This window comes from Mangifera indica, chromosome 4, assembly GCF_011075055.1.
Source record: "Mangifera indica cultivar Alphonso chromosome 4, CATAS_Mindica_2.1, whole genome shotgun sequence".
Classification (NCBI taxonomy): Eukaryota; Viridiplantae; Streptophyta; class Magnoliopsida; order Sapindales; family Anacardiaceae; genus Mangifera; species Mangifera indica.
The window spans coordinates 856,411-880,522 of NC_058140.1; the positions used below are offsets into that span (position 1 = coordinate 856,411).

Genomic DNA, 24,112 nt, shown 5'->3' on the forward strand with positions numbered 1-24,112 from the left:
TGTTGACACTTGTAAAGGCAAAAACATAGGTAATTCATCTGTACAGGTAAAGACAGAATAATGAACATATTTATAAATTCCTCTAAAGTTTTTGATTATGTATAATTGCAAAGAAAGGAAGAAAGATTAACAAGAAACCGAAAGCAAAAGCGGTGCATTTTGAACACCAACTAACGGCACCGTTTAGTAACACCTGTTTTCATTCCTTGAGATGAATAAAACATCATCAGTTTTTATTTTTACAATGTGAACCAATTCACTCTAGATTACATTCTTCAGTGCTTCAATCCATTTGCACCAATTGACATGAACCTCGATTAAGTCTTTTCTCTCATGGTTTAGAAGAAGAACAATAAAATGTATGGTAAGGAACATGCATGGTAAAAGCAAGGATATGTATGTGAATCAATAACCAAGCGTTGGAATTTTAGAATGAATCTTATTTATACATACATTGACATATTTGAAACAAGAACTTGCTTTCCATTGTGTATTTGATACAGCAAATAGGCTAGCTCCATTTCCAATTCAGAAGAAACAGATGGTATCGTTTACTCTAGATTACATTTTTCAGTACTCAATCAGTTTGCAATAATTTCAACATCTGAAGAAACAAAGGGCTTTGGAGGCATCTCCAAGCTTTGTAGATCACCTTCAAGCGTCTGTAATACCATTGGCATGGAATGCCTATTTTTTGGATTCCATTAAAGCAGTAAACACAAGGGCTGGATTCGATCCAAATGTCTATAAAGATGAAAACGATGGTCCTGAGACTACATCAGAAGAATATAACACCTCAGACCCACCACTGTACGCACATCAGAAGGGAAATATACAATCAAGATAAACGTGAGGAACTTATAGTCAAGATGAGTGGCTAGGAGAAACTTATTAGCCAAACTAGTCAGACCAGTAGCCATATGGGAACAAACTTGCTTTTGATAGGATTAAATCACATTAAAGTTTGAAGGCTTCATATAATTCTACTCTCTTTGTCGATTTATAATTGCTTGACTCTTCCAAGTCAATTGGATGTGTAGGACACGGCTTTGTTTGTGATTAGATTTGGAGAAAATTCAAGGTGCCCACTCATCAATGCAAAAATTCAAAAGGCCTTTTGAAAAATTATTGCGGTCCTAGAGGTTGGATCATTTACTAAGATTTCCAAATGGAAAGTGTATATTTGAAATAAACATGCACTCGCTAGTGAGTTTTATGTTAATGTGGTTAATATTTGAAAATTTGTTCATATGGTATAAGTAAAATATCAATAAAATCCTTGATATTTTATTGACTTTTTATACATCATTGTTATTCCTGGAATTCCTATCTTTTATTGTTATGTGAAAGGATAAAAATGTCATTTTCACACAAAATAAAAAACAACAATTGAAAAAATATTTAAAATGTATAATTTTCTCATATTGATAATATTTATACATTTATCCTTTTCTATTTTTTTTTCATTTCTCATTATTGTCTCTTCCTCTTCATCTTGCATTTATTTATTTTCAATAAATGTTAATCTCTATTTTCCTTTTCTTCTCCTACTCATTTTCCATTATCGTATATTCCTTCTTCTTTTTCCACTAATTTCATTCAATAAATGTCAATCTATTTGTTCTTTTTTTTTTTCCTTACAACAAAAATTGATATTAGGTAAAACCTCCAATGCACTTGTATTCTAATATTATCTAATAATATACACAATCAAGATACATGTCAAGAAAGAAAGAAAATATACAATAAAATAATTGAACAGCTAGACTAGGGTTCTATTGTGTATACAAGGTAACAAAATTTTTTGATCATATCAATCCATATTAATTAGAATATCTCAATCCATATCATTAGAATATATCAATCCATGTCAATCATATCAATCCATATTAACTAGAATATTTAACCATATTAATTTATATCAAGAGGGTATCAAATATGCTGAATTTAGTTTAGACTTTAGTCGTAGCATTTTAAGGTTAACTATTTAATATCATGCAAGCACTTTGATGCACGTCTTTTTATATTATATTTCATATAGGGGTATGTATTTGAAGAAAAGTATTATATTTAGGTATTTTATTAACAATTGGTGGTGAAGATAATAGGAGAACCAATAAAAAATAAGCAAACATTTTTTTTGAAAAAAAGAAAATAGTAAACTATAATTATTGGAGGATAAATTGGTAATCTAAATATTATTAGAGGATAAATTGATCAATTAAATTTGTATTTTAATAGGGCTATCTTTGTAATTTTAATAAAATTAATCACATTGATAATTAAAATTTTTATTAACTGGTGAGAGTGACTTTGCCATTATATTAGCAAAGAATAAAACAATAAATTACACTAAAAATAAACTAAATGCATTTCTGACATAAATGGTAAGAATTTGTCGTTTCACTAAACAAATTAATCTACATGCTAAATACATAGGCATGTCACACAGATGATTAAAGACTAAACTAAACTTAGTATATTTAATACTCTCATGATATAAATTAATATGATCAAATATTCAAGTTAATATAGATTAATATGATTGATATAGATCAACATATTCTAATTAAGAACCTTGTCTAGCTGTTTGATTATTTTAGTATATATTTTCTTTTCTTATTAGCATGCATCTTGGTTGTATATATTCTTAAATAATATTATAATACAAGTGAGCTAAAAGTTTTACTCAATATCAATTTTTCTTGGTAGGAAAAAAAAAAGAACAAATAGATTGACATTTATTGAATGAAATTAGTAGAAAAAGAAGAAGGACTATACAATAATGGAAAAGGAGTAGGAGAAGAAAAGTGAAAATAGAGACTGACATTTATGCAAAATAATAAATGCAAGAAGAAAAGGAAGAGACAATAATGAGAAAGGAAAAAAAAGAAAAGGTTAAATGTATAAATATTACCTATATGAGAAAATTATACATTTTAAATATTTTTCCAATTGTTGTTTTTTATCTTGTGTGAAAATGACATTTTTATCCTTTTATGTAATAATAAAATCTAGAAATTCAAGGAATAACAATGACAACACCAAGGATTTTATTGATATTTTACTTACACCATAAAAGCCATTTTTCAAATATTGAATACATTAATATAAAAACCACTAGTGACTGCATTTTTATTTCAAATTTACACTTTCAATTTGGAAATTAAACTAAACATTGCCATCAATATACAAGCTTCCCTCCATTGATTCTAACAACAATAGCTCTGACGAACTTGTTGAATCTAATTCAATTAAAATCTCATCCTTCACAGAGCCATGTTGAGAAGAAGAAAAGAAAGGTTTAGGAGGCGTCTGTAAATCCTCAATGCTTCCTTCTAACATTTCTCTTACTTTAGTAATTGCTGGACGACTTGCTGCATTCACTTGTATGCACCACAACCCAATTATGCACAATTTTCTTGCAATCCCAGTTTCATTTTCAGCCACATCTTGGAGCTCTAAATCTCCTCCCTTTTGTAGTTGGTCATATACCCAAGATGGGAAGTACGCTTTGCTTGAATGAGTTTCCATTGAAAAAGAATTCCTTCTCCCTCCAACCAATTCTAACAATAACATTCCAAAACTATAAACATCTGACTTACAAGAAATAACCCCAAAATTTCTTGAAATTAACTCAGGAGCTATATATCCTATTGTTCCTCTTGTAACGCTAATGGACACAAAATCATTTTCCTTTGGATGAAATTTTGCAAGGCCAAAATCAGAAACTTTTGGAATGAAATTGTGGTCAAGCAAGATATTATGAGGCTTAATATCGAAATGAAGGATACAAACATCACATCCTCCATGTAGATATTCAATCCCTCGAGCTGTTCCTATAGCTATTTCATGGAGTTTCTTCCAAGTAAATGACTTTCCTTTACCTCCCTTTGAGAAAATGTGCTTATCAAGAGATCCATTAGGCATATACTCGTACACAAGAGCACGATTTGGTCCTTCTGAACAAAATCCCAATAATTTCACAATATTGACATGATGAATTCTACCGATTGTGGAGACTTCATTGATGAATTCTTCTGCACTAAATTTGGAATTCTTTAACACCTTAACAGCAATAAAACAACCATTATGAAGCTGCCCCCTGTAAACCGATCCGAAACCACCTTGGCCTAACTCATAGCTGAAACCGTTTGTCATTGCAATTATCTCACAATAGGAATACCTTTTAGGCATCCAAGATTGTTGATTGTGAAGAAATTTTTCTACGGTATCCACCGTTTTCCATGTTTTTATATACTTGATGAAAATATACACAAGTAAAACCATCGGAGCAAGGATTAATCTGACGATAAGAACAACTGCAACCGTTAAAAGAAAGTTAACTCAGTGTCTCAATGCTTTTTGCTAAGAGTTCATGCCATAGAAAACAAGAAATTCCATAGAGCAAGATTTTAATTACCCAACAGAAAGCTTTCAAATGGTTCTATAATTTCCAGATAGACCAACCTAACCCAATTAGGAAGAGCAATGCCTGCAGAATCACACCGGAAGCAAAGCTAAGAAAATTAATTGTTGAGGAAATTTCTGATAGAAATCATACAAAGAGGGAAACAATTGGTCAATAAATACAGGACGCAATAAGAACAATAATTCGGTCCTGGAAACGATAACAAATAAGTAAAACACTGCGCGTAAGGGTTCAAGCATGTGATCCCATAAAAATAACATATGGTCAGCAAAACTCTCTGCATAAACGTGCAAGAAATTAAAATTGAGCCGGGACAGAATTCACACAAATTGAGAAAATATAAATCAATTAAAAATATTCAACACAACCTCAACACGTATGTATACAGAAAAAATAAACTTACTTTTAGAGCGATAGAGTGGCGCTGCATATTCTTTCTGCCTAAAGCCATACAATATTTCAAATGGATTACAATACGCAATGTACCACATAAGATCAAACCCTGACTGAAGAAATTTCTGGATGTTTTCATAGTCAGGATTTGCCTGAAGAGGAAGAAGCATAGGAATACTTGAAATGATGGAGCATGAATTGTGACGATTGGTTGTTTCTAAGCTATCACTAAAGAAGACGTAAACATGAGACTGGTTTCCACTCAAACAAGGAACTCTTATGTACGAGGGATGACTGAAATTCCAAGAGCAATTCAAAAACTGGGCTTCTCCGTAGTGCTTAATATGTCCCCTACTAGTCCAGTCATCAGGTCGTAATATGAATTGAATTCCTGTTCTGTTGACATTAACGCCATCAGTTTTTGAGATTGAAAGAGGTCGAGATGGAAGGGCGCCACAGCTTGGATTGGCTAAGTCAACATCAACAACATTAATTAGCTGATAATCATAAGAAATGTTGTTCACATAGTATTTTCCAGAACCGTATTGAAGGATGGTTTTGTTGCTCTCGCAACTAAGATCGAATACCGAATCACCGAAGTCCGATGGATTGGCCTTTAACCGGAAGGGGAATCGTATATCTTTGATGTTTCCACATGAAGAAGAACATGCAGCTTGTTGTACACCAATAAATAGAAAGAACAACACAGAAAACATTACGTTTGATGGATTTGATGATTCCCTTCTTCCCATGGTTTCTCCCAAATACCACCAATTTGGATACAAAAATATGGTCATCTATTATTATCCCACTAGTCATAGTCTCTTAAACAGTAAAAGGTCGAAATACTTATTCCCACCCAACATTTAATCCACTACTAGTCTAACCCATTAACTTTGAAAAATTCAAATATGCACATATCATCTAATTTTATTAACATTTTCTATTAATTTAATCATAAAGTACTGATTTAACCTTTTTAAGCATCTGTATTAAAATCTGATTTATTATCATGAACTAAAAATTACTATTATAAATTTATGAGACCCAGAATTATTCACTTCTGAAAAATAGTAAACTTGAGACCTTCCTTTTTATTTTTTCAAAGGTAAACTACAGAACCCATAAATTAACATTAAAAATGCATTTAATACAAGTATAAATGGAATCGTACAAGCATCCACTGACTTTTGTTAAATCTTTGGTGACAAATGAATGAATAAATGTCTCTTCAATGTATTATATATTGAAAGACTGAGACAAGATTGAAAAGGATTTCTTCCTAATTCCCAGTCAGTTCAAGAATCAATTGAATGATTGAGAGAATTGGGGATAGATAAGTTTACAATAACTAAAGTTGTTTTCTTGGACGAAGATGAAGCTCTCTAACGCAGGCGCTAATGATGACGATGATGATGATGAAACTACATATACATAGTCAGATTTAGGAAAGAAGATCAAGAAGAAGAAGAAGAAGCTGGAAGAAGAAATGGGATTGAAGATGGAGAGTTGTGCATCAAAAAAAGAGAGTCACAGATTCTAGAGATGCGGTCTGCCATGTCGTATAATCTTTTTCACCATCATTTAATTTTTCAATCTTTCGTTGAAGAAGAAATAGAGAGGACGATGACACATTTTTCCATATTAATTAATTGCGGGTCTCACACATTTAAAAAATTAATTATTTTAATAATAAAAATCTAATTTATAATATTAATTTATATTATAAGTAATCCTTTGAAATAAATCTATAAATTGACTTATTTAAATATTTATCTAAACCTTAACTCTAAAAATTTAGATTTTCACGGTTATCGAGCAGCACTATATCTAGATTAATGAATTAAACTTTGGGTATAAATAAATCTTTTGGTCACAATAAATTTGGATAGACAATATAATGTAATGAAAATTTGAAACTTGCGTGCAGCATGGTTATGAAAAATGTAAATCACTTTTTGCTACTCAATATCATCAGTGTTAGTCAGTATGAAATTTCTTGGAAAATGACTTACCTGAGGGAGGAAATTTCTTCTCAATTATCAAGTCTACTAAGAAAGGACATAGACTTGGCAATGACGTGATTTGGAGAAACACAGAGTCCGCAGAAATGGAGCACAACTTGGATATATTAATTGTGAATAATGAAATTTCAAGTCAGTTTTTCGTCCATAATGCTAGAAGTCTATAAAGATGGACATGATGGCCCTGAAACTACATCAGAAGAACATAACACCTTAGACCCACCACTATGCGTCCATTGCACGCACAAGACGAGAGGCTAAGTGAAACTTATTCGCCAAACTAGTCAAACCAGTTGCAATGTGGAAACAAACTTGCTTTTCATAGGGTTAAATCACATTGAAGTGTGCGGGCTTAATAGTTCAACTCTCTGTCGATAATTGCTTGACTCTTCCAAGTCAATTCGATGTGTAGGACGCGGCTTTGTTAATGAAAAGATTTGCAGAAAATTCATAGGTAATTCATCTGTACAGGTAAAGACAGAATAATGAACATACTTATAAATTCTAAGGCCAAATGTCTATGTCCCACCAAGGGTTTGATGTAAAGCCACTTTCCACCCACTAACTATTCAAAATTCTAATACCTACCTGTCTGTTAAATTTTGTTATTACTTACAGGAGTAAAATTATCATTTATCAAAATATTTAAAAATTTAAAAATTTATCACATTTTCCCCACTAAATTAAAAAATCTAACAAATATCCCCCATCCAAAGTTTAAAAAATCAACATTTTCCCCTAAAGTTTTTTCAATTACCACTATCAGTGATTGGAGACCACGATGGTGGCATTCTCCCTCTCTCTCAGCTTCTCTCTCAGTCTCGCTCCATCTTTGGCCATCCTGACTGACAAAGATGTTTTATTGGTCAATTTCATAAGTTGGTGATGGTCAAAAATAGAGTGAGACTAAGAGAGAAGTCGAAAGGGAGGGAGAACTTCATCATCACCATCTTCGACCATCGACAATGGTGGGTGAAAAAGCCCTAGGGAAAAATATTGATTTTTCAAATTTAGGTGATGAGAAATTTGTTAGATTTTTAAACTTATAGGGGGAAATGTGACAATTTTTTAGTTTTTTAAATATTTTGATATATGACAATTTTATCTTTCATAGTAACAGCAAAATTTAATAGGCGGATGGATATTTGGATTTTTAATAGTTAACGGGTAGGCAGTTGCATTTGCATCCAACCTTGGGTGGGAAAGAGTCATTTGGCCTTCTTCTAAAGCTTTTGAATATGTATAATTGCAATTAAAGAAAGGAAGAAAGATTAACAAGAAACTGAAACAGGATTTTAATCAACCTATAACAAACTTTTTAATATAATCAACAAACTTACATACTTTTTTATATATAGAGTTTCAATTGATACAACCCGGCAATCGTAGTCATTTCGACTAATTTTACAAGAGAAAACATAACAATACTGAAGATTCACCAAAAGGTTTGCTATTATTTGAGAGAAAGAAAAATATATTCGGCCCAATACATTGGGAAAAAAGAATCTATAGTATTTTGAAGTAGAAACCAAAAGCGGTGCATTTTGAATACCAACTAGCAACACCGTTTAGTTGAAGAATTATGAATTATATTGTGACAACACGATTAGTTGAAGTATTATAATTTATGATGTGAATTGAATGATATTTATTGACGAAATACTGTTAAATATAAAGTATTACAATGTAGTATAAAATGGGATCATATATAATCTTATGAAATAGAATAAACAATATATAATAAATCATAATCATATCGAATAAGAATATATATACTATAACAAATATTCAATTTAAAGGTGTGAATTTTCATCTCAAAAAGTCAAAATTTTGTCTTAAAAAGTTATTTGGGACGAAAGGTCAAATCATCAAAAAAGACACGTTAGCAATTGATAATACCCCTGAAAAATGAGATCATCTTTAATAACTAGTCATTGTGGACGAAAAAGTGTTTCGTCATAAAAAGATACACATTTTGGGACAAAATATTTTATCCATAAATAAAATAAATTTCATCCTAAATAACCCTAATTTGTCTCAAAAAGATCATATTTATGGACAAAATTTTTCGTCCTTGATTATACGATAAATTGGGAATAACTTTTTCATCCTTGAATATATAATAAATTGAGTACAAACTTTTTCATCCCTGCATATACATTGAATTAGAGACAATTTTTTTTATCTTCGAATGTGTAATAAATTAGAGACAACATTTTTTGTCCTTGAATATGTAATGAATCAGGGACAAAATTTTTTGTCTTTAATTATATATGAATTGGAGACAAAATTGTCCTTAATATATAACGAATATGTAACAAATTGAGGACAATTTTAAAAAAATAAAGGATGCATTCATGTTGTGCCTCCAACATAAATGTATTCAAGTTTATGCCAATGTATTCAAGTTTAACTGAAACACTTCCCCTACAAGAACCATCTTTTTGGTTACAGGATGCTTCTCTGTTGTGCCTCCAACAATGACAATAGAGTTGTTGACAAGCACCCAAGCAAACTCAATATGGGAATCTGGCTTTGGCATTGGGGGCAAGACTTTCCACTTCATCTCATCATCCAGCATGTAAACATCACCATAAACAACCTGAAACAACAAATTTTTGAGCCACGATGAAGTCAAAATTTATTGGAAACCGAAGAAGGAATGCTAGGTACAGCAGGCAGAAAAACAAACTCAAAATAAATCCAATACATTCATTGATTATTGTATGTATAGATAATTCAGTAACTCAAACACAGAAAAGCCCCTATCCATATTACTTTGTTAGCTCAACCTTTAATCTGAGACTGAGCAGCCTACCTCTTGATGACGAACTCAGTTAAAAAAATGAAACCAACGAGCTTATTCTACCATCCTCCTCATTTGGCCTACCAGAATGCTAAAGTAAACAACTAAAAATCTTAAGGCACTTCGTTTCCCATATGTGATATTCTTACTTTGTAGGACACTCATACCAGAGATTAGCTGTTTAGCTGAATAGATACCATGACATAGCCTACCAAAGAGGGCAGATGTTCTCCAACAGAGCTAATATACTAATTGGAAACAGCTAGTTCTTTTAACTGGATCGTGGATGGAAGATCAGAATTGATGATATGCTAGATAAATGGTTTGGTAGAGATTTATGATGTTAGCTATTGTGCCTTGCGAGGTAATTTCTAAAGAGACTAGCACGTGTTTCCTACAACGCCTATTGTCTAGATAAAGCATCATCTCTAGATCAAAGCGTCGTCAATCTGAACAACGCTTCACTAAAAGTGTTGCCTATCTAGACAACGTTTCTCCATCTTTCATATTAATTTGGGAGGGAGGGAAGGGGGGTATTTAGATTTTTAAAAATTGATTGGTGGGACTTTAAGTTTGTACTAAACCTTGGGTGGAAAGAAGCCCTTTGGCCCTATTTTTTAAACACAACTAAACACCAAAACCATCAATTAAAATTAGGAGCCTTCAGCAAACTGACATGCCATGTGACATTCAAGCAGATTTATGCCCCTGCTTGGTCACCGACGCTGTCATTAATCCGTGATTGTCAGTGCCTTCTTGGCGTTGTACTTGTATGTCAGTAGATTGTGATTTAAACATCAAATAAAGGTATTTGTGTAAATTTTCAATATTTAACTTGCTAATTAACATTAAGCGCCTTAAACACGGGGACTTACTTAGACATTCTCAATTGACTATGTCCTCTGCTCTAAAAGTTGAGCGTCGCCCTCAAATCACACTCACAAAAAACAAAAGAAAAAGGGAAATTAAAATTTTTAGTCTTATTTTAATTCATGTATACATATATATCATTCATTTTAAAACTTAAACAAATATATCACAACAGTAATCTATTTTCTTAAAATATTCTTCTTTAAATAACCCATATAGAGATTTTTTTTTCTTTGAAAATTTGTTCTCTCTTCTTCCTCAACTTTCAAGTGAAGACTCATGCAAAGAAATCCTCTTTTTTTTTTTTTCTATAACCTTAGAATTGTACTATGATGAGTAAAAAAAATTATTCGATAGAATTTAACTAAAAAAAAAAAGAGTTCACGTTTAATTAAAAAAACAATTACGAAAAAATTTAAAAAAAAGTTAGAGTTGAATTAAAAAGGGTTGGCGTTGGCCAACTATTTAATTAAAAAAGGGTTGGCATGGGCATTGCAGTGGACCCTTTTATTTTATTGTTATGATTTTTTGGATTCTTGTTTATGTGGTAGGGTCATATAAGTTAAAATATTATTTCTACGAAAGAGAATATAGAAATCTTCAAATGCAGTAGACCCCATTGTATAAAAGAGAATCAAAAAATCGTTAAATTCAATAGGACCCATTGGATAGATATTGGCGTGAACTGAATCTTCTATACAGTAAACTAAATTTTAAAAAAACATAAGCCAGTGGGTGTTGGCGTTGCCGCCAAGGGTCGGCGTTAACGCCAAGGGGTTGGCGATGCCAACCCGTTCTTCGTCTGAAAATTTTTCAGATCTAAAATTTTGCATTTTATAACCATTAATATAATATTATAACAACTTTAAACAATAAAAACAATATGAAATAACAGTATTAAATAATCTAACATAAAATCACAACAAAATTAAATTTTACATGAACTCATGAATATGAATCTATCATACATTATTTGATTTTCAATTGTTCATAAAGAAAATACATAACATATAAGTTTTATTGTTCAATCACATGTTTTCTTTGTTGAAGAATTTTTTTTCTATACTACAGAGATTTCTTCCTCACTGGAAGGCTAAAGAAAAAAAGAGATATGATATTCTCTCTTTCTGTATGAGTTATATTAATAAGGGTATTTTAGAAAAATATTATACTGTTATGGTAGTTTTGTTTAAACTTTAAAATTAGTGGTATATATGTATATACAGTAAAAAAAAAGGGTAACAATTTCAATTTCCCAAAGAAAAATCCACAATATTTGCTTATAATTACATTGATTTCTGTTTTGTTTCTGTTCAAGCCCTCTAAAAGGCCAAGATTCAGCAACACCAGCAGCTCAGATTGAGTTGTAATATACAGATTCCAATGGCATATATGGTGGTCCACATTAACGCTTGATATAGAATATATAGCAAGAATAAATATAGTAAAGAGTGAAGGCTTAATACAATTCAACACTCTTTGTCGATAGTTTTGCTTGACTCTCCCAAGTCAATTTCGATGTGTAGAACACGGCATAGTTATTTATGATAAGCTTTTGAGAAAATTCAAGTTGCCCACTCACTTAAAACGACCTTTTGGAAAACAATTGTGGTCTTGAAGGTCGGATCATTTACTAAGATGTAATAGCATTTACAGAAAAAAGAAAAAGCCATCAGATGAAGAACAGTGTAATACAGTAGAGATTTATTGCTCTGCGATAAATTAAACTATTAGTCTAGAGAAAATAGAAAAGGTACTGTGAATAGCATTGTTTAAACGAAAACTGACTATATAACCAAAAAATTAATATAACTTGAATCAAACAAAACAAACTGTTTATGCCCTTTTTTGTTTTTTTGGAGTTTTCAAATTAACTCGACAATATAGGGTTTGATGATATGATTATTTATTCATTTTTTATTTTAAAATCACTTAATGTTACATTATCATGTCTATTTTTATGAATAATTAGTAAGAAATATTTGTGTATATAATATTACTCATAAGTAATTTACTCATCTTTATGTAAAAAATGTTTTAATGGAATTAGGATTTGATTATGCATTGTTAGTTTCAGGAGAGTATTTCCTAATATTTTAAAAGTTAGTATCTTGACCAAAAAAAAAAAAAAGGGATAATTGAGAAGAGACAATGAAACCAGTGGTGTATCATTATATATAAAATTTAGGGAACATGTATTTTAAGAGTAAGGATATGCATGTGTTCGCCCAAAAAAAGAAATTTTAAAGCTGCATATTTCAGTAAGTCGATAAACACTTAATGTTTGAACTTCAATACCAGAGAAAGTATGAGTCTTATTTATACATGGGCATATTTGAAACATGAACTTGCTTTTCAATTTGTATTTTGATACATCACATTGGCTCTATTTCCAAATCATAAGAAACAAATGGTACAGTTCACTCTGTATACGTTCTTCAGTAATTCTATGGTTGGCACCAATTTCAACATTTGAAGAAACAAAGGTCTTTGGAGGCATCTCCAAGCTTTGTAAATCGCCTTCAAGCATCTGTAATACCATAGAAGGTAGTAGAGACGGCAGGGCAAATGGGGAGCCAAGTGGATCGGCACACTGAACAACAATTTTGGCTATAGCTATCTCATTGTCTTAATTAATATTTTTATGAAATTATGCACATTGGGAATAATAAATTTATTTGAAATTCTTAAACTCTTTTTCAGAACATCTTTTGGTATGTTGATTTAATTCTAATAAATATATGGTATTACTATTTCAGCTACAATTAATAAGTGTTTTAATTTAAATATTTATTTGTGCGTAACACGTCTTTTTGAGATAATTACCACTAGAGATATACTTCTGAAGAGGAGGGGTGGTACATACTCTCAACAATCCAGATGCAAGGAAGGACCAAACTCAAGGAACAACCAAAACACACAGGGATAGAACAATGTATCAGTGTTGTAGACAAATGTAATCTGAAAATATTTTTATATTGACCAATATTTTTCAAAAATGGAAATACAAGTACTTGATTCACTCTGTTCACTCCTTCTACAAAAACTAAAAATCACAGTAATAATGAAAAACAACAACATATCAATAGCCAAGTTTCTCCAGCATTCGAGAGGTTGGAATCTCTCCCACTTTCTCTTTTCCCTTTAATTTTCACTCTGCCTTCTCTCTCTAATCTTCCAGGTTTATAACCTTCTTTTCCTCCTCTCTGATGGGCCCATCCTTGCTTGCCATCTTATCACTCTTGTCTCCTCTGGTAGTCCCCTGATTCTGTTGTGACTCTGTCATTTCTTCCAGTCCCAAGTTGCCACGTGTCTTTAGTTGCTTCATTCTACTGCTGCCATGTGTCTCTCTTCTTTGGGTTTTCTTCTTGTGAGAAGAGTGTATGCGAGACCTAACATAGTCTTCCAGGAACTTGTCTACTTTAAGGTGAGCCTCTTTTTCATGATCAGATTTCCATGACTTGTAAACAATCAGTATCACCAGCACAAGTAATGCACTGCCTCCAATACCTACAGCTATGGACACTAAAATTATTTTTTATTGGAGAATCTGCATTTCAAAATGAAAAATGTTAGCTATATTATCATCAGTTTTGTTCGCTCAAAAGGATTTCAGGCTTCCCTCCCCGGCCATGAGCCATTCAACTAGAATAAGAGTGGTTTAGTTATAATTTCCGAGTTTTCTTCTTTCAAATCAAATATAGTATTGCACTTAAATCCATCAAAGCAGAAATAACAAAGGTTGGATTCAATCCAAACTAGCCAAGTCAATTTTAATAGTTGAGTTCAAGCTAGTTCAGATCAAATCCAAAGTTTAATTGTTTTTCAATTGAATTCAAACCTCAATTTATCAATCTCAAGCCAATCTTGAGCTCAGCCGAGAATGAATACAGCATAGTAATTATCTAAACTTTTCAGTATGATTCTTCTCGTCTACTATGTATAATGAAGTGGGAGCACATAAAATGAGTAGGCTCTATTGAATATTTATTCAGTTGAAAAGAAATTTAATGATGTGATAGAGTATAGATCTTCATGAAAGAGGTGATAAAATTAAAAGATGCGCAAATTCATTCATGAAGCTAATAGCTACAAAATTTCTGAATGATAAAATAGGATGAAGGGAACAGACTTTTGGATTGTCGTGTTTGCAACACATTACAGAATTGCTTGTAGTATTGACCCCGCAGTTTCCTCCTGACTCTTCACAGTTATCGCATTCTTTATGAGGTTTCCAGTTTATTCCGATTCCTCTATTTGTCGAAGGCCCTTGAGTAGCATCACGCGAAATTCAACCGAAAGATGTAACTGTTTTATATTTTCTACAATTTAACGGCAGAATTTCTTCTGAATATTCTTCTGAACGTATTAAAATTTCTATCATAACTGAGGCAATTTATAGGTCCAATTACACTGTAACCACCATTGGTGATTGGAATCCTATTAGTACAGTTGAATATTATACATTCTTCGGAACCGGGAACATAGAATCTGGACTTATTGAGGTTTGGGGCAAGAAGACTTTGCCTGCACATCCATAATGGTATTCTGGCCGATAGAATATTCAATTTTTCGCACATAGTAATCGCCTGTGGAAGGAAGGTGCAACAATGTCTTGTTATTTGAGCAAGTCAATTCAATCTCTTAATGGGCTCAAAAGAGTGGTTGAGTTTTGAGTCGGAAGGGATATCTAATTTGACAGGAACCATCCCATCTCTCTAACCGCATAACACCCAAACACTTTCATGGGAGCTTAAGAGATCGAGACGCGTCCTGTAAAATTTTTAAATATTCTGCAACACACATATCTATAACACTTAATTTTAAATTTTTTTTTTTTAACATCATGTCTAAGCGTCTAGCCTTACCATAATTATATAGCAAAATAACAACCTGATTTCAAATTCAAAACATGAAATAAGCTTTTAATTTGGCCTCCCACCTTATCATGTGCATAACATTAATTTTACATCTTGATTTCCACTCTAAATCATGAAAATAGATTAACTAGGCCTTCGACCTTCAACGTTTCATAAGTTTCTCAAAGAAAATCCAAATATATGTATGCAACCTGGGACACCTATTGAAGATGCTATATTGTGGCACAACCTTGGGCAAAGTCATTGCTCGACACGGTCCTGGAGATGTCCTGGAGGGTAAAATTCTATAAAGGTAAGCTAAAAGCTCAGTGAGTGGGCAGTTTATAAAATATTGTTGCATACTACATATATATCAATAAAAATATGCAAGAGTTTATAATATTACCCATTCGAAGATATTTAATCTCTAAGTAAATAATTAGAAACATCACCACTAAAATAAAATCATTTACTGCTAATAATTAAGATAAATCAGGAATATCGTATTTGAACTAATTATTGCAATTCTTTTTGAATGAACACATAACCTCCCAAAATATTTCAAAAGTTGCATTTACCAATAAACAAAATTTATGACCGCATTCAAATATATTTTTCTTTATATGGTAACACACTTATGACAATGAGGTTGCCAAACAATTTCTATGCAAACTCAATATTCTGAATAAATTTAAAGGAACACACATTGCACGAGTGATTAAATTATGCTTAGGAAATATCATCTTTAAAAAAAAGATCTGATTGTCAACAACTTATATTTTTATTTTCTTTATTTATTTCTGAACCTCTCACTAATACAATAACTTAAGCTGTACATCACTACTAATATTCTCAAGAAGAAATCTGTCATACCCGATAGGTGTCCCCAACACAGGCAGAGCGAGAAAGAACTGTCATATCTGACATGCTGAATCTTGCTTGGGTAGAACAATTGAAATCTATCATGCTTAGGGTAAAATACTACACAGGCAGAGCAACAAAAAATCTGTTATACTTGGCATAAAATACTGCGCAAGAAGAGCAACTAAAAATCTGTCATACCTGGCATAAAATACTGCACAGGCAAAGCAACTAACATTTGTCATACCTGACGTGAAATATTACGCAGGCAGAGCAACTGAAAATTTGTCATACCTGTCATAAAATACTGCACAGGCAGAGCAACTGATCACCAGATATGCAACAACATAATTCTCTTAATACCATATTCATAATTTAGTAACTCAATAATAAAATCTTAGAATAATCATCATCAGGTAACCACGACCTCGTTATACTAAATTAACTATATTTAATTCTACATCTCACTACAATACCAATTTGATAGCATTCAACAATATAGTTATATCCATCATTGAATTACGGTTGCTTCAACTCTACCGTTATACACCCATTAATAAATAAATTATTTAGCAACTTTAGTCATCCATAAACTGGATTTAAATCACCTTCAACTCTACACGCTCACAAACATCAATTCAAATAACATTTAGCCATTTTAAGCCCCTATAGAACTGTATTTAAATATCTTTCAATTTTACAGCTACATACAACATCAAATTAATTAACATTTAAAAACTTTCAATCACCTGTAGAACTGAATTAAATACTTTCAACTTTAAAACTACACAAATATTTAATCAATTAACATTAAACAAATATCAATCACCCGTAGAACTCTTTAAATGCCTTTCAACTCTACAGCTACTCAACATCAATAATTAAATATTCAGAATTTCAGCCAACCATTACTAAACTAATTGACTTTTGCTCGTAGCCACACATATGGCTTCAATTAATTTAACATTCAAATTTACAATAATACACAACATTGAATTTAAGTTGCCTTTACAGTTACCCAAAAATCAAAGTCAACAACATGCATAATAAAATTCATAATACCATTTATCAAGGATTGAAAACAAAAACATAAGTTGCATAATTTAAAAAAAATATAGTTAAAGGTTGGTTTCCCACTCACAATTTGTGCAGACCCAAAGCTGATACTGAAATTCTTTATGAATCTTCCTGCTTCTCCACCAATTCGCACCAATTTGAAGCAACATAGTTCAAATTTGAAAATCCCCAATTTAAATAGTGATTTCAAACCCTAGAGTTTATTAAATGAAAATTTGATACCTTATCCCTATTTTCCTATCAATTTCCTCTTCTCCTTCTTCTTCTTTCTTTTTCTTTCCCCCTTTTTTTGTCTTTTTCTTTCTCCTTTCTTTTCTTCTATCCTTTTCTCTCTTTTCTCTCTTCTCCCCTGCGCTTTCTGTTTTTCCTCGCAGAAGAAGAAGAAAGCTTAATGGCTTATTTAATAAGTTAAAGGAAAATTTACTCTCTAAACCCTATACTTACACAATATTTAACATAACCCCATAAGTCTGCACAAAATTGTGGGCTAGACATTCCTAATAAGCAGCTTTTACCCCCATGAACAAATTTTTTGGGTATTTCATAATTTCTGGTCCGTTTGGGATGCATGTGGACAGAATTCATCAGGATTCTCGGCTGAGTAAGGTGGGAGAAGGAAGAGGACTATACTCAACACAGGGAACATAGAGAAAGAGAGAGAAAGATGACAAGAGGAGGCAAAGGTCCAATGATTGTTAAGCTAATTACCTTTTTAATGTTGTTTAGTACTTAGAACTACTAGAACCACTCATTTTAGTAAAGACTGGTCTGATAAATGTTTTATCTTTTGTTTTTTCTAAAAAAAATCTTTTTTTTTTTTTTTTGCTTCTTTTATCGCTCCTCTGGTCATCTTCGCCATAAACTATAGATTTACATCTAGTTTAATTAAGATAAAAAACAGAGAAACAAGATGAAAAAATAAATTGACATTTATAAAAAATAAATGAGTTGAAGAAAGAAGAGTAAGAACCAGACTCACATTCATTGAAAAGAAATAAGTTAAAAAAAAAAAAAAGAAGAAGAACAAAGAGATTGACATTTACTGAAATGAAATTAATGAAATAGGAAAAAAAATGTGGCAATGGAAAATGAGTGGGAGAAAAATAAGAAACAGAGAGATTGCCTTTTATTTAAAATAAATAAATGAGAGAAGAAGAGGAAGAAACAATAATGAGAAATGAGACAATAGAAAGTGATAAATGTAAAAATATTATGGAGAGGAGAAAATTATACAATTTAAATATTTTTCCAATTATTGCTTTTTATTGTGTGTTAAATTGAAATTTTTTTCCATCCACATAGCAATAAAATGAGTAATATTATGTATATTTACTTTTAAGTAGACAAATAAATATAAATATAATATATCATTATATGACTGGTATTTATCTTTAATTTAAAATCATACAATCACTTGAAAATATATGTAAAATATGCATCATTTATATGTTTAAAATGGATACGCATAATTTTATTACAATAAATTAAAATATAGGAATTTAAGGAATAACAATGAAACATCAAGGTAAATAAAATATCAAGGATTTTATTAATATTTTACCTATATCATATAAAAAATTTTCCAAATATTGACCACATTAATATAAAACCACTAGTGAATGCAGGTTTATTTAAAATTTACACATTTTATTTGGAAATTAAACTAAACATTGCCATCAATATACAAGCTTCCCTCCGTTAACTCAGATAACAATTGCTCTGATGAACCTGTAGAATCGAATTCCATTAAAATCTCATCCCTTATAGAGCAATGTTGAGAAGAAGAAAAGAAAGGTTTAGGAGGCATATCCAAGTTGTCAATGCTTCCTTCTAACATTTCCCTTACTTTGGAAATTGCTGGACGATCTGCTGCATTTACTTGTATGCACCACAACCCAATTATGCATAGTTTTCTAGCAATTCCAATTTCATTTTCTGACGCATCTTGAATTTCTAAATCTCCTCCCCTCAGTATTTGGTCATATGCCCATGACGGGAAGTATTCTTTGCTTGAAGGAGTTTCCATTGAAAAAGAATTCCTTCTCCCTCCAACCAAATCTAATAATAACATTCCAAAACTATAAACATCTGATTTAGAAGAAATCGTCCCAAAATTCCTCGAAATCAACTCAGGAGCTATGTATCCTATTGTTCCTCTTGTAATACTGATGGACACAAAATCATTTTCCTTCGGATGGAATTTTGCAAGGCCAAAATCAGAGACTTTTGGCATGAAATTGTGGTCAAGCAAGATGTTATGAGGCTTAATATCGAAATGAAGAATGCAAACATCACATCCTCCATGAAGATATTCAATCCCTCGAACTGTTCCAATAGTTATTTCATGGAGTTTCTTCCAAGTAAATGACTTTCCTTTACGTTCCTTTGAGAAGATGTGCTTATCAAGAGATCCATTAGGCATATACTCATACACAAGAGCACGATTTTGTCCGTCTGAACAAAATCCCAATAATTGCACAATATTGACATGATGAATTCTACCGATTGTGGAGACTTCATTGATGAATTCTTCTGCACTAAATTTGGAGTTTTTTAACACCTTAACAGCAATGAAACAACCATTATGAAGCTGCCCTTTGTAAACGGATCCGAAGCCACCTTGGCCTAATTCATATCTGAAACCGTTTGTCATTGCAATTATCTCACAGTAGGAATACCTTTTAGGCATCCAGGATTGTTGACTGTGAAGAAATTTCTCTACGGTATCCACTGTTTTCCATGTTTTTTTATACTTGATGAAAATATATACAAGTAAAACCATCGGAGCAAAGATAAATCTGACGATAGGAACAACTGCAACCGTGTAAAAAAGAAAGTTAACTCAGTGTCTCAGTGCTTTAAGCTAAGAGTTCATGCCATAGAGAACAGAAATTCTAGAGCAAGATTTTAATTACCCAGCAGAAAGCATGTAGAGAGACAAGCACCTATAACATACGTCCACAAGCCCACATTTGAATCAATAGTACCTGCAGAATCACACCGGAAGTAAAGCTGAGAATAATAATTTTGACAGAAACCATACAAAGAGTGCTACAATTGGTCAATAAATATAGGAGCTATAAGAACAGCAATTTGGTCATGGAAACGATACCAAAGAATTCAATTACTTGGCGTAAGGGTTCCAGCAGGTAAGTATACCATAAAATTAGCAGACAGTGGGCAAAACTCCCTGCATAAGCGTGCAAGAAATAAAAATTAAGCCCGGACACAACAATTGAGAAAGTATAAATCAATTAAAAATATTCAACACAACCTCAACACGTATGTACACAGATAATTAAGCTTACTTTTACAGTAATCCGGTTCGTACCAGCTAAGATCAAACCCTAACTGCAGAGAATTCTGGATGGCTTCATAGGAAAGATTTGTCTGAATAGGAAGACGCATAGGAATACTTGAAATGAGCAAGCATGAATCAGGACGATAGGTTGTTTCTAACCCACCATCATTCAAGAAGACATAAACATGATGAGACTGGTTTCCACTCAAACAAGGAACTCTTATGAACAAGGGATGACTGATATTCCAACGGCACTTCAAAAACTGGGCTTCTATGTAGTACTTCACATGTCCTCCTATATACAAGTTAAATCTTGATTCTAATGGAGTTCTTCTTCTGATGTCATAATCGTCGAAAGTTTCAGAGATTCGAAGAGGTTTGGATGGAAGGGCGCCACAGCTTCGATTGGCGAAGTCAACATCAACAACATGAATTTTCCGATAATCATAAGAAATTTCTTTCACATAGTATTTTCCAGAACGGTAGTGTAGGATGGTTTTGTTGCTCTCGCAAGTAAGTTCGTAGTCAGAATCACCGATGTCCGATGAATTGACCTTTAACCGGAATGGGGATCGTATATCTTTGATGTCTCCACATGAAGAAGAACATGCAGCTTGTTGTACACAAATGAATAGAAAGAACAACACAGAAAATATAATGTTTGATGAATTTGATGATTCCCCAGTTCCCATGGTTTCCTCTCTCCAAGATACTACTAATTTGGATATAAATATATGTTTGAAATTGGAAAAATGGTCATGTAGAACTTTAATGTAGCATTTACTAGACAAAATTAAAAGGGACTTCCATTCAGAACTTATCTTACTTGGGTTCTAATGCACGTTAGTCATTGGTTTGAACTTTATGGTGATGAGGACCCGCTTAAAGGGAGGATGGTTTTTTTTTTTTTTTTTTTTTAATGGCTAACTTTATATATATATATATATATATATATATATATATGAAAAAATACAAGTATAAGGGAAATACCCCCGTAATGGTTTGAAGGATCAAACACAAAGACTCAAAACCTCCCTTTTTTACAAATATAGTGTCAATAGTAAATACATAGAGACAGAGATTTATTTAAGGAAAACTGTAGTGACATGAGTGTGTTTGTGTATATATATTTATTTATTTATTGGGAATATTAAATACTTATATTTATGATTTTTCTAATCACAATGATTAATTAAACATGTTTTATGATGCATTTCTCTATGTGTTTCACAAATCAAGAGAAAGATCGACAAAGAAAATAGGAAAGTTAAAAAAGTTGACTACTTTTCCCTTGTCATAGTTCTTCCTCTCCTGATTTGGATAGACAATATATAATGTAATGTAAATTGGAAACTTGCTTACAATATGGTTATGAAAAACAGGATGGAGACATGCACTTTACAAAATATCTTTTTGCTACTCAATTGCATCCATGTTAGTCCTTTGTATGAAATTTCTTCGTAAATTAATGACTTCCCTGAGAGAAGAAATTTCTACTCAATTGTCTAGTCTACTAAGAAAGGACATGGACTCGGCTATGGCGTGATTTGGAGAAACACAGTCCACAGAAATGGAGCTGAACTTGGATATATTAATTGTGAATAATGAAATTTCCAGTCAGTTTGTCGTCTATAATACTAAAAGTCTATAAAGATGGACATGATGGCCCTGAAATTAAATCCGTCCACTGCACGCACCAGATGGGGACCCACCCTCTTGATAAATAGCAACAAGAGTCCTTGTAGTCAAAGATGAGAGGCTAAGTGAAACTTATTAACCAAACTAGTCAGACCAGTTGCAATATGAAAACAAACTTGCTTTTGATAAGGTTAAGTCACATTAAAGTGTGAAGGCTTAATATAATTCAACTCTCCTTGTGGATATATAATTGTTTGACTCTTCCGAGTCAACTCGATGTGTAGGACACGGTATATAATTATGGTCCTGGAGGTTGGATCATTTACTAAGATGTAACAGTATTCACAGTAAAAGAGAAAAGAAAAGAAAAAGAAAATGAAAAAGCCACCAGACGAAGATCAGTATTAACTGTAGAGATTTAATGCTCTTCACTGAAATAAAAATATTATTAGAGAGAACTGACTACTATATAACCAAAAAATTACTATAACTTGAATCAAACAAGTTGTTTATGTTATTTTATAGAGTGTTTTTGGAGTTAACAACTTTATAAAACAGAAGGATTAAACAATTTCATAAATAAAGCAAATAATGAAACAATGTTATAAATTCTTCTTAACTTTTTGAACAATTGTTGTGCTAATATACCTCCTACTAATGGAGAGGATAGGGCTAAAGATAAAAAAATATGGAGTCTGGAAGCCACTTCCTTTACACAATTTTTGTTACATATATTGGTTACCCCTCAAGGTTGTGGTTTACTATTTCCAAATCTCGCAATTTAAACTACTAGGATATATCCCCCTAATTTTACAATTGTTGACACTTGTAAAGGCAAAAACATAGGTAATTCATCTGTACAGGTAAAGACAGAATAATGAACATATTTATAAATTCCTCTAAAGTTTTTGATTATGTATAATTGCAAAGAAAGGAAGAAAGATTAACAAGAAACCAAAAGCAAAAGCGGTGCATTTTGAACACCAACTAACGGCACTGTTTAGTAACACCTGTTTTCATTCCTTGAGAAGAATAAAACATCATCAATTTTTGTTTTTACAATATGAACCAATTTACTCTAGATTGCATTCTTCAGTGCTTCAATCCATTTGCACCAATTGACATGAACCTCGATTAAGTATTTCTCTGATGGTTTTGAAGAAGAACAATAAAATGTATGGTAAGGAACATGTATGGTAAAAGCAAGGATATGTATGCGTTTCAAAAAAGAAATTCAAAAGCTGCATATTTCGATAAATCAATAACCAAGCATTGGAATTTTACAATGAATCTTATTTATACATACATTGACATATTTGAAACAAGAACTTGCTTTCCATTTTGTATTTGATACAGCAAATAGGGTAGCTCCATTTCCAATTCAGAAGAAACAAACGGTATCGTTCACTCTAGATTACATTTTTCAGTACTCAATTAGTTTGCAAAAATTTCAACATCTGAAGAAACAAAGGGCTTTGAAGGCATCTCCAAGCTTTGTAAATCACCTTCAAGCGTCTGTAATACCATTGGCATGGAAGGCTATTTTTTGGATTCCATTAAAGCAGTAAACACAAGGGCCGGATTCGATCCAAATGTCTATAAAGATGAAAATGATGGTCCTGAGACTACATCAGAAGAATATAACACCTCAGACCCACCACTCTGCCTCCACTGTACGCACATCAGAAGGGGAATATACAGTCAAGATAAGCGTGAGGAACTTATAGTCAAGATGAGTGGCTAAGAGAAACTTATTAGCCAAACTAGTCAGACCAGTAGCCATATGGGAACAAACTTGCTTTTAATAGGGTTAAATCACATTAAAGTGTGAAGGCTTAATATAATTCTACT

At 32.0% G+C, this 24,112-nt stretch overlaps 2 protein-coding genes and 1 long non-coding RNA gene across 4 annotated transcripts; all 3 read right to left on the reverse strand.

Annotated features, from left to right (window-relative positions):
* Positions 1 to 3,030: 3,030 nt before the first annotated feature.
* LOC123213888 (rust resistance kinase Lr10-like) lies at positions 3,031 to 5,620 on the reverse strand. Its single transcript, XM_044633515.1, has 3 exons — positions 4,836 to 5,620; positions 4,424 to 4,495; positions 3,031 to 4,322 (listed from the first exon to the last, which is right to left on the reverse strand). Exons 1-3 carry the CDS (start codon positions 5,575 to 5,577, stop codon positions 3,172 to 3,174), a joined length of 1,965 nt encoding a protein of 654 aa, XP_044489450.1. The 5' UTR covers positions 5,578 to 5,620; the 3' UTR covers positions 3,031 to 3,171.
* Positions 5,621 to 15,422: 9,802 nt separating this feature from the next.
* On the reverse strand, positions 15,423 to 18,084 carry LOC123213901. 2 transcript variants are annotated; one of them, XR_006501775.1, is made up of 4 exons: positions 17,387 to 18,084; positions 16,447 to 16,552; positions 16,258 to 16,365; positions 15,423 to 15,674 (listed from the first exon to the last, which is right to left on the reverse strand). It is a non-coding gene; the product is annotated as an uncharacterized LOC123213901 (long non-coding RNA). The 2 variants fall into 2 exon arrangements; XR_006501774.1 differs by having other exon boundaries at positions 16,493 to 16,552; positions 17,387 to 18,083.
* A 764-nt stretch (positions 18,085 to 18,848) lies between these two features.
* LOC123213891 (rust resistance kinase Lr10-like) lies at positions 18,849 to 21,392 on the reverse strand. The gene is made up of 4 exons (XM_044633518.1): positions 20,631 to 21,392; positions 20,435 to 20,512; positions 20,238 to 20,309; positions 18,849 to 20,136 (listed from the first exon to the last, which is right to left on the reverse strand). The coding sequence occupies exons 1-4, from the start codon at positions 21,313 to 21,315 to the stop codon at positions 18,986 to 18,988; spliced, it is 1,986 nt and encodes a 661-aa protein (XP_044489453.1). The 5' UTR covers positions 21,316 to 21,392; the 3' UTR covers positions 18,849 to 18,985.
* Positions 21,393 to 24,112: the final 2,720 nt, after the last annotated feature.